The sequence below is a fragment of the Heterodontus francisci genome, chromosome 1, assembly GCF_036365525.1.
Source record: "Heterodontus francisci isolate sHetFra1 chromosome 1, sHetFra1.hap1, whole genome shotgun sequence".
NCBI lineage: Eukaryota > Metazoa > Chordata > Chondrichthyes > Heterodontiformes > Heterodontidae > Heterodontus > Heterodontus francisci.
Genome location: NC_090371.1, coordinates 160,854,948 through 160,867,058, shown reverse-complemented (window position 1 = coordinate 160,867,058; position 12,111 = coordinate 160,854,948). Strand labels below are relative to the sequence as shown.

Below are 12,111 nucleotides of genomic sequence, written 5' to 3'. Positions count from 1 at the left end.
TACAAACATTCACTCCCTCCACCACTGATGCACAGTGGCAGCAGTGCATACCATCTACAAGATGCACAGCAGCAATGGACCAAGGCTCCTTAGACAGCACCTTCCAAACCCACGACCTCTACCAACTCGAGGACAAGGGCAGCAAATACATGGGAACACCACCACCTGGAAGTTCCCCTTGAAATCACACACCATCCTGACTTGGAACTATATCGCCGTTCCTTCACTGTCGCCGGCTCAAAATCCTGGAACTCTCTTCCTAACAGCACCTACCCCACATGGATTGCAGCGGTTCAAGATGGTAGCTCATCACCACCTTCTCAAGGGCAATTAGGGATGGGCAATAAATGCTGGCCTGGCCAGCAACGCCCACATCCCATGAATGCATTTTAAAAAAAATTCAGAGCTGCCCTCAGGTTCAGCTGCCCTACTCCATTGATTTGGACAGAGGTTAATACTAAGCACTGACGTCTGAGGTTAATCAGTGGAAAAAGTCCTCTACAGCGTATATGATCACTTTAATATGATCTGGGTTGGACCATTTTCATAAATCTTACAATAAATGCCAGCATGTCCACACATGCTAAAGAACCAGTCCAGAGGGATACCATGCACTCAACTGTTTTTCAGAACAATTTCAGCTAGGAGTTTGGTTGGGCAGAACATTGTGCAAGGAAAGTGGGAGGCTAACAAATTAGCAAGATCTTGTGTTTACAATTCTCTGAACACTGGACGCTGCATTCTTGTCCCTATTGCCTAGTACTTTTTTGACAACTCTATTTACGATTTAAAGAAATCTCATGCAGCCTTTTGCTACTGATGGATTGAGAATGATCAGGAGAATTATGCTACTTTTAAAAAATTGTTTTCTTTCTCATGTATTTTTCAAGCTATGGACTTGCTTGTCATCTCAATGAGAACAAAACATCTTATAGCTAACATCAGATATATGTGTAGTCCCCAAAATTTACTGGAGACATAAAATTGCCAATTGTACATGACAAAACAATTTAATAATGTAATTAGCATTACCCCTGAAATAATCAAGAGTGCCAAGCCTGCTATACTCTCAGCACTACATGAACTGCTTTGCCTGTGCTGGGACAAGGGAGCAGATCCTCAGGACATGCGCGATGCCAATATCATCACCCTCTATAAAAACAAAGGTGACCGCGGTGACTGCAACAACTACCGTAGAATCTTCCTGCTCAGCATAGTGGGGCAAGTCATTGCTCGAGTCGCTTTAAACAGGCTCCAGAAGCTGGCCGAGCGCGTCTACCCTGAGGCACAGTGTGGCTTTCGTGCAGAGAGATCGACCATTGATATGCTGTTCTCCCTTGGTCAGATACAGGAGAAATGCCGCAAACAACAGATGCCCCTCTACATTGCTTTCATTGATCTCACCAAAGCCTTTGACCTCGTCAGCAGACGTGGTCTCTTCAGACTACTAGAAAAGATCGGATGTCCACCAAAGCTACTAAGTATCATCACCTCATTCCATGACAATATGAAAGGCACAATTCAGCATAGCGGCACCTCATCAGACCCCTTTCCTATCCTGAGTGGCGTGAAACAGGGCTGTGTTCACGCACCCACACTGTTTGGGATTTTCTTCTCCCTGCTGCTCTCACATGCGTTCAAGTCTTCAGAAGAAGGAATTTTCCTCCACACAAGATCGGGGGCAGGTTGGTCAACCTTGCCCGTCTAAGAGCGAAGACCAAAGTACGGAAAGTCCTCATCAGGGAACTCCTCTTTGCTGACGATGCTGTTTTAACATCTCACACTGAAGAGTGTCTGCAGAGTCTCATTGACAAGTTAGCGGCTGCCTGCAACAAATTTGGCCTAACCATCAGTCTCAAGAAAACGAACATCATGGGACAGGACGTCAGAAATGCTCCATCCATCAATATCGGCGACCACGCTCTGGAAGTGGTTCAAGAGTTCACCTACCTAGGCTCAACTATCACCAGTAACCTGTCCCTAGATGCAGAAATCAACAAGCGCATGGGAAAGGCTTCCACTGCTATGTCCAGACTGGCCAAGAGAGTGTGGGAAAATGGCGCACTGACACGGAACACAAAAGTCCGAGTGCATCAAGCCTGTGTCCTCAGTACCTTGCTCTATGGCAGCGAGGCCTGGACAATGTATGTCAGCCAAGAGCGACGTCTCAATTCATTCCATCTTCGCTGCCTCCGGAGAATCCTTGGCATCAGGTGGCAGGACCGTATCTCCAACACAGAAGTCCTCGAGGCGGCCAAGATCCCCAGCTTATACACACTGCTGAGTCAGCGGCGCTTGAGATGGCTTGGCCATGTGAGCTGCATGGAAGATGGCAGGATCCCCAAAGACACATTGTACAGCGAGCTCGCCACTGGTATCAGACCCACCGGCTGCCCATGTCTCCGCTTTAAAGACGTCTGCAAACGCGACATGAAGTCCTGTGACATTGATCACAAGTCGTGGGAGTCAGTTGCCAGCGATCGCCAGAACTGGTGGGCAGCCATAAAGGCGGGGCTAAAGTGTGGCGAGTCGAAGAGACTTAGCAGTTGGCAGGAAAAAAGACAGAAGTGCAAAGGGAGAGCCAACTGTGCAACAGCCCCGACAAACAAATTTTTCTGCAGCACCTGTGGAAAAGTCTGTCACTCTAGAATTGGCCTTTATAGCCACTCCAGGCGCTGCTCCACAAACCACTGACCACCTCCAGGCGCTTACCCATTGTCTCGAGACAAGGAGGCCAAAGAAGAAGAATCATCCTGTAAATGTAAACAAACTAGGTATACTCATTGCAACACACACGTATTTGTTAATACAGTAAAAGCTTTGTAAAAGCCACCTCTTAAGCATACATTTGTAGAAAGCAGACATCAGACATCACTTTCTACCAACTGTGGTTGTCAAACGCATTAGCTTTGACTTCCAGAATTATTGCTGTTACGACCAGGTGAGAAAGAGGTCTAGGGTTCCCTTTCAGCCTTCACCTAGTCTTACTGTAACAGGGTTTAATTTTAAACACACTGTATTTTTCGCTCCCCCTTGGTGAATCCTTGTTCACCGCTTTCCAATTATAAGGCAAAGAAACTGCACAAACAGGCTTTCTTAGGTTAAAAGAAGAAAAGTTGAAATTTATTAAACTTAAACTCCAATTCGGTTGAAGCCTACAGACACATGCCATGCCCCATGCTAGCATGCATCCGTGACACACACATGGAAGTAGAGACAGAAAAGAGAAGAAAAATAAAGTGGAAAGGTTTGAGGCAATACCTGAAGAGTTGTTGCTACGGTTCTTCGAGCTCACTGTAGAGTCCTTGATTGTAGGTAGATCTTGCTTTTCGTTGGGGCCCAGTATTCTTCTTAAACCTTGTTCACTGTTGGAGACATTTCTCTCTTGGGGGTTCATGTGTCTTCAGTGGATTCAGAGGCTTGTGAGAAAGAGATGGGAGCAGACAGGAGAGATCTCATCAGTCCAGGAGCAAACAGCTTTCTACCCAAACTGTTTAGACAAATTCAAAAAACTCAGGTTGCCCAGCAGGTTAGTCATGTGACTAGCTGGTTTGACCATGTCAGCTTGTGTATTCGGCCATCTTAGCATTCAACCTGGAATGCAAGCTCCCCCACCTTCAACGTCTGATGTTCAAAAGTCCATTGTGGGTTAAATGTCAGGAAATGGCTGCTTCGTCTTTCCAAACACTGTCTGTTAATATGCAAATGTCTTTTCCAGCCACAGCTGATCTGTTTAACAAGTCTTCTTCACTCCAGTAACTCTTTAAAAAATCAATGTTCATGACAAAATTAATGTGCCTCATGCTTGGCAGGTTACGGCCTAGCATGACACCTCTACACCAGTGGAATGAAATGTGACTCAAGAAAAGGTGCATTTCATTAAAAAGGTAGAGAAAAATGTAAGATGCAGAAAAAAAACATGCATTTCTCTCATTCATTCACAAATCCTAAAACTTATTAAAATCGCCCCTTTTTTGGCAGCCAATAAACATGTGGTTCTTTTTTGGGGAAGTTTCTCTTCCATTTAACCATTTCCATGGCTGCCTTGGGTCTTTGTTCCTGTTGAGGTCTGAAATGGGGGAGGGGGGTAGATTTAATTAGCCCTCAGCTGGAAATATTTTTTTCTCAGGAGAGTCAGTCGTCGGCAGGTCTGTCCTGAACTCTCTTTCAGTGCTTTGCTGAGTCATGCAAAGGCTTTTGACTTTGGGAGATGGGTGGTTTTCTTTGGTTCTGACTGTGGGGGAGGATTGTTTGCGAATCTCCCCTTTGTCCCAGAGGACACTCCTACCTGCAGGTATTTTGCAGACTCTACTGCACTCCCCTCATGGTTTCTCTGACCCGAGAGATCTTTCTTTGTCTCTGCGGGTTCCTGTTTGCAACTCTGGTGGGGTGCTTCTTGTGTCTGCATTTACGTAGGAGGATGTGGGGTCTAACTTTTCACATTTTTCAGGGTTGGCTGAGCGGAAAGTAGGGGTTTTCACCTGGGATTCCTCCCGGACTTCCTTTAATCTGCCCTCTTGGTCACTTTTTCCCCTTCCCTGTCTAACCTTTTACCAGCCTTGTGCCTGCCTGTCCCTTTTTGTTCTCAGCGGGCGTCCCTTACAGTTCACCAGCCCTCTGCTGGAGGGTCCTCCTAACACAGGACCTCGGGGTGCAGGTTTCACTGCAAGTTGGGGTTTCCCCCTCAACCTGGCACATGTGGCAACTCCTGCAGTACTCCACCACATCTTTGTGGCATTTTGGCCAGTTAAACTGCTGTTTTATGCAGGCTTTGGTCTTTTGTATACTGGCATGTATAGTCACTGTAGGCCCTTCTTAATATTTCTCTGCGGCGCCACTAGCTGGTGAACTACTGTCCACTCCTTGCTCTCAGGTCTGTGAGGAGAACGCCATTTCCTCATCAGCACCTTTATTCTTTAAATAGCAGCCATCAGGGACTCCCTCTGCTTCACTTTCAGACTGGGCAGCCTGTGCAAACTCTGGCAATACTGGGCCGGCCCACTGAGCCTCACCGAGAGAAAATTCATTCCATGGGTCTCCGAACTTTCCAAAGCAAGTCTCTGACCGGCAGACCTCATGGTCATCTGCCTGCAGTGCCAATGCAGTCTCCTCTGGGGTAGCTGGTTAGATCATTGCCTGATCCACTACACATTCAGGGAAACTTCAGGGGTCCATCTCCCGCCACTGCCCTGTCTCTCTGACCTCCTACGGTCTTTCTTGCACTACTGGGGGGGCTACCACCTTCACCCCCGCCAGATTATTACCTAGGAGCAGGTCATCCACAGGCAAACTAGGGACAATCTTTACAGTCACCGGTCCCAAAACTAGGTCGCACTCCAGGTGCAGATACAGGCACACACTGCCCTCCAATACCATTCACCACTATTCTGGTGTTCACTGCACTCTCCGGGAGAAAGGTCAGGCCATTTCCCAGTTAAAGGGATCTAGTGGCCCGTGTCCCTGGGAATTACTATTGGTTGGCTTGCCCCACTCAAGGGGTATGGGGTTACTTTCCCTTCAAACAATAAACCCTGATAACCTTGAGGAATCCTAGTAGCTTTACCTGCACTTGCAGTGGTAAGCTTCTTGGGGCTCACTCTTACTGCAGTTAAAGCCACAGCTTGTTCTGCTGTGCTTTCCAGCAGGTTCACTTCTTCACTAAGCGGGTATGCCCAGATTAACCCTATACGTTTTCCCTTTAGTTTCCAGCAGTCATCTTTTAAATGCTCTGCTTTATTGCAATGGATGCACACAGGTCTCCGGGTCTCACTCATGCTCATCGCACCTTCTTTTTTGGCTAGAGGAGGACCCCCTGTGTCTCCTGCTTTTCTTACTCTCCCAGGACTGCTTGGGCTCCTATCCCCTTCCCACCCTTGGCCCTTTTTGGATTTGTGGGGGTGACTTGGAAAGGTTCTCCCCTGGGAGACCGACTTATAAATTAAAGCAAACTCATCAGCTGGTTGGTTATTCTCTGTGACCTTGCCCTATCTGCACCTTCTCCTTTGTTGTCTCTTGCCCCACCCCCGCCTTACTTGTTTAAAACCTTTCACATTTCTAATATCTGCTAGTTCTGAAGAAGGGTCACCTGACCTGAAACGTTAACTCTGCTTCTCTCTCCACAGATGCTGCCAGACCTGCTGAGTATTTCCAGCATTTATTTTTATTTCAGATTTCCAGCATCGACAGTATTTTGCTTCTGTTAGAATTTTGTCGGTTTCTATGAGATCCCCTCTCATTCTTCTAAACTCTTGCGAATACAAGCCTAATTGACCCAATCTCTCTTCATACGTCAGTCCTGCCATCCCAGGAATCAGTCTGGTGAACCTTCGCTGCACTCCTTCCATAGCAAGAACACCCTTCCTCAGATAAGGAGACTAAAACTGCACACAATACTCCAGATGTGATCTCATCAAGGCCTTGTAGAATTGCAGCATGACATCCCTGCTCCTGTATTCAAATCCTCTCACTATGAAGGCCAACATACCATTTGCCTTCTTAACTGCCTGCTGCACCTGCATGCTTACTTTCAGCGACTGGTGCACAAGGATACCCAGGTCTAGCTGCACCTCCCCCTTTCCCAATCTAATCGCCGTTCAGATAATAATCTGCCTGTTTTTGCCACCAAAGTGGATAACCTCACATTTATCCACATTATACTGCATCTGCCATGTATCTGCCCACTCACTCAACCTGTCCAAATCACACTGGAACTTCTCTGCATCCTCCTCAAAACTTACACGCCCACCCAGCTTTGTGTCTGTTGTCTGCAAACTTGGATATATTACATTTAATTCCCTCATCTATATAATTAATATATATTGTGAATAGCTGGGGTCCTAGCACTAATCCCTGCGGTACTCCACTAGTCACTGCCTGCCACTCAGAAAAAGACCCGTTTATTCCTACTCTTTGTTTCCTGTCTGCCAACCAGTTCTCTATCCACGTAAGTACCTTACCTCCAATCTCATGTGCTTTAATTTTGCACGCTAATCTCTTATGTGGGGACCTTATCGAAAGCCTTCTGAAAGTCCAAATATACCGCATCCCCTAGTTCTCCCTTATCTATTCTACTAGTTACATCCTCAAAAAATTCCAGCATATTTATCAAGCATGATCCCGTATGCTTTTTCTTCAAAATCAACTTGTCCTGCCAGCTTCAAAGCCTGCATCAAAATGAAACCCATGTCAAACAAAGGAAAAATATCATAATGCTGTTTTACTGGTGTATATTCAGTTTATCATATTGTGTTTACATTGTTATGTTCACAGTTTAGCATTACATTACATGAATGTAAGTAAACAACTATTAAAGCTGTAATACTGTTCCCTCCTGTTGCTTTGAAACAATGATGCATGTTGCACAGCAGAATAATGAATCCACTATTGTAATGAATGAGGGAGCTGCTATTAATCTGTTCCCAAATTAACCAGCTCTGGGGCTTTGAACAATGGAGTTGTTCTGTATGCACAGGCTGGCAGTAGGCAAGGTATATGCTGATCTCTCTTTACAATTGGAGATCATTTGGAGAAAAACCTGTCCAGAACATTGTAGGCAGGAATTCTGCTGGTCTTGCACACAAATAAAGTCTGTGAATCAGCTGTTATCTGGACCTGCTCAGTTACCTCTGGTGTCTCCCAAGGATCTATCCTTGGGCCTCTCCTACTTCTAATCTACATGCTGCCCCTTAGCAACATCATCTGAAAGCACATTAGTTTTCACATGCACCCTTTTGAAACCCGGCACAACCGCACCACCATGTCACTATTTCTTCGCTGTCACTAAATTATCAGACTATTTGTCCAACAGCCAGTACTGGATGAGCAGAAATTTCCTCCGAATGTCTTTGGTACCGTTACAAACTACGTCCTAGTTACTGACTCCATTCCTATCTGTGCCAATTATATGAGGTTAAATCAGGTTGTTTGCAACCTTCATGTCACATCTGACGCCAAGTTGAGCTCCCTACCATATATTCACGCATCACCAAAGACCCGCCTATTTCCACCTCCATAATATTGTCCAACTCGGCCCCTGTTTCAACTCATCTGCTGCTGAAGAAAGAAAGAGAGGTGGAGGGGTTTTGGGAGAGAATTCTAGAGTTTGGGGCCTCAGCAGCTGAAGGCATGGCCACCAAGAGTGGAGCTTCTAAAATCTGAGATGCCCAAGAGGCCATAATTAGAGGAACGCAGTTACCTCAGTGGGTTGTAGGACTGAAGGAGTTAGAGATAGGGAGGAGTGAGGCCACGGAGGGATTTTAAAATAAGGATGGGAATTTTAAAATTGAGACATTGTTCCAGATTGGACTATTCCAATACATTCCTGGTGACCTCCCACATTCTGCCCTCTATAAACTTGAGGTCATCCAAACCTCTGCTGCCTGTGTCCTTTCTCACACAAAGTCCCATTCACCCAGTAGCCTTATGCTCACTGACCTACATTGGCTCCCAGTTAAGCAACGTCTCAATTTTAAAATTCTCATCCTGGTTTCCAAATCCCTCCATGGCCTCAATCCTCCCCATCTCTAACTCCTCCAGCTCTACAACCCACTGAGACAACTGCGCTCCTCTAATTATGGCCTCTTGGGCACCTCAGATTTTAACAGCTCCACCATTGGTGGCCATGCCTTCAGCTGCTGAGGCCCCAAACTCCAGAATTCTTCCCCTAAAACTCTCCACCTCTCTCCTGAAAATCTCTCTCTCTTTGACCAAGCTTTTGGCTGTCTGCCCTAATATCACCTTAAATAGCTCAGTGTTAAATTCTGCTTTATAACACTCCTGTGAAGCACCTAGGGACATTTTAGGTTATGTCCTATATAAATACAAGTTGTTCTTGTACATCATCTGAAATCCAGAACCTTGGATGAAGCTGGTCCTAACAGCGAATCTGTAAGTAGAACTCTTTCTTCTCGCATTATCACACTGCACATGGAGTGGACTGTCATCCAATTCCCCATCACAATCGCCTGGAAGGAAACCCAAGCTGAAGTAAGTGGACAGATGCAATACATTTGCTAGCCACAAGGTGTTGAAGCCCCATGCTTATCTTCTTTAGGTTATTGTGTGCATCTGGCTTGACTGTCCCTCATCTCTTCTCCCAAACAGTCTACACAATTATGAGATACCTGAATTAAAAAATATGTCCCAGTCAGTACAACTGTCCATCCTGTAACTACAACATGTTAAAAGCTAACTCTCAAATCTTGCTGCTGGATCAATGTATTCTTCACAATTTAAGCTTCAGAAAGTAATTTTGGATAACAATTTCCAAAACATTTACTGTTCAGCTTTTTCAGTTGTTTCAAAAACGACAATTTATGTGGAAAACATTGCTAGTTTTGTAAATATTTGGCTCAGCCTGTTAATTTTGTTACCTTCTCTGAGCTTTACCACTCTTTAAGTGACTTAAATGTGATGAACTTTTTAAAGGAGAGGAAATGGTTGGTGGAGCTGCTGTAGAAACAAAATACAAGGCCAGGAGAGTGAAAATTCAGATTTTTCCCTCGATACATTACCAGTTCTCACAAGTAGATACTTGTTATGCATACATTTTTTTAAATTATAGCCACGTTTAATAAAGGGAACGGAGTAATATTATTCTGTGCTTCATTGTATTCAGTTATGACTAAGTGAGAAGGGTATCTAAAGGTCTGATACTATCTTCACCTGGTCTTATTGTAACAGGGTTTTATTTTTAAACACACTGTTTTGAGTTCCCCCTTTTTGTGAATCGTTGTTCACAGTTTTCAATTATAAGGCAAAGAAATGAGCACACCAGGTTTTCTCAGGTTTAAAGAAGAAAAAAGTGAAATTTATTAAACTTACTTAAACTCTAATACGGTTCATGTCTACGGATATACGACGTGCCCACGCTAGCATGCACATGCGATATATGCATGCAGATAGGGACAGAAAAGAGAAGAGAAGATAAAGTGGAACTGTTTGAGGGAATATCTTGTTACGGTGCTTCAAGCTCACAGTTTAGTCTTTTTGCAAGTAGTCTTGCTTTCATCTGGGCCCAGTGTTCTTCTTAAACCTTGTTCACGTAGGAGACTTCTCTCTGAGTTTCACATGTTTTCACAAGATTCAGTTCCATGGAAGGAGATGGGAGCAGGCAGACAGGAGAGGAAGTAATTCTTGCTTCAGTTCCAAGAGCACACGGCTTTCTCAGTTCAAATTCTGTTGTTCCAGTTTAGAACTCCTAGTTGGCCAGCAGGTGGTCACGTGACCGACTGGTTTGACCATGTCTCCTCTGTGTTTTGGGGCAGGGACTGGTTCCTTTGTTTCAACACTGTCTGATACTATGCAAATGTCCTTCAGCCAGGGGCTTGCAATTTGAAGTTTTAATGTTCATGTGGCGAAATCATGTGTGCCTCAGTCTTGGCAGATGGGTGGTTTGACTGACAATTCCTTTGGAACTTTGTAGCTACATTGGACTTTAAGGTAATATTATGTACAATATTGTGTAATCTCATTATGATTGTGAATAACCTTTAATATATGCTGAAACGTTAATAGTAAAGAGAAACTAAAGCTTATTAAAGCATGCAGATAAGTATTGTTCTTTAAATCATTTGTCATTTTCCCATTCAAGTTAAAGCGTTCTTTATAACCACAGCAACAGATGGTAGGTGAGCTTATAGGATTTACTAATTATATGAGGTGACTCAGACAGCCACACCTGATCTCTGAATTTACCAATCAGTTGCAGAAGCAGCACTTCTATCCAATCATGTACTTAAAATACATGTGTAGATATAGATGAACAGTACAAGAAAACTGATTTTCATTTAAAACATAACCAATGCATCATTGAAAGCAAATGACTTTTTCAAGTTAATTGCTGTAGCTATTTTTGCAAAACAGTTAAAATATATTCTGTAATGAGAATAAATAAAACATAGGACAATGGATGAACATAATTTCTTGATCAACATTACTGAAATACGCTTGCAATCTACCGAATATTGAAAAATATCACAATTGCATTCAAATAGTTATTTAATTGAACATAACAGGAATGACTGAGTTTATAACATGGTCACAAATAAGATAGATATATTTAAATAAGGCATTTGAGAACTTTTCATAATGTCCATTCTGAAGTAAGGTATAAATGAAGAGGCAATACTATGACATTGATGAGGTTAGTAATTAGTGGACAGCTCAAACAATTCAGGCAATATAACTGCAATTGTACAGCCACTTGCTAATCATACTTACCACGAGGAAAACGATTTGGTTGTACCACATGTAGAAAAGTGCGTGCCAGCTGAAATAGGAATCCTATAGGCCCAGGATCATAATATATGTTAGTCTCATAGTTCACAGCAGGTACAGCCCCAAAATCCAATGTTTCTGTTTCTACTGGGTAGTTCCATGACTGGCTTTCACTTCCAGTCCTACTACAAAATATTAGTATCAGCAATGGTACTGTGAAAGCCATGACTGAAAACACACAAGAGAAAGAAACCTCAAATAAATATCTTATTTTTCTGAATTGGGAAGGAAAAAAAAAGAAAAAGCAGTCTTCAAACAATGCAATTCAGGAAAAGCAGGAAACTTGGGAGCCACTTCAGCCTTTTTGTTTCTGCGACAGCTTCATTTCAAAAACAGCTTCCACAACGATATTCTAGAGTTAAAAAAAAGCCCTGTCTCCCAAGTTCTTCATCCAGTCTTCAGATTGTACTCAGATTCCAAATTCCAAACTAATTCACGCTCTGCATTTAGTGCACCATGTCTGGCATAACAGAAAATGACAGCTGGAAAGGTGGTTGAAGATGCTGCTGTCTTAGCTCCCTGAAATAATGCTCAGCAGAAAGTCTCATCTGCAGACAGAGGGGTAGGTCAACCCGCCCACTGGTGCGTATTAGCTGGTACAGGCACCAGCAGCATGCCTTAAAGATGCTTATCTGTAATAGAAAAATACAGCAACTTAGACTGAAAATTACAATAGTTAATCCGGCATGTAGCACTGAGTCTTCAATAAAGAAAATAAATTCTCTGGAAAAACTTTGAGATGTTTATATTTTTAAATGAACTGGCCATAAACAATTAACTTACCACAGACAGCAAAATCATAATGATTTAACAAAATAGATTAAACATTTGAAC

At 43.6% G+C, this 12,111-nt stretch overlaps 1 protein-coding gene across 1 annotated transcript in view; it reads right to left on the bottom strand.

The window, feature by feature from the left end:
- The window catches only part of LOC137347055 (prominin-1-A-like), a 289,266-nt gene extending 277,788 nt beyond the window's left edge, over positions 1–11,478 (bottom strand). Inside the window, exon 1 of the mRNA XM_068011104.1 lies at positions 11,221–11,478. Coding sequence (XP_067867205.1) covers positions 11,221–11,443 — 223 coding nt within the window. The 5' untranslated portion in view covers positions 11,444–11,478. The remainder of the gene's footprint in view (positions 1–11,220) is intronic.
- Positions 11,479–12,111: the final 633 nt, after the last annotated feature.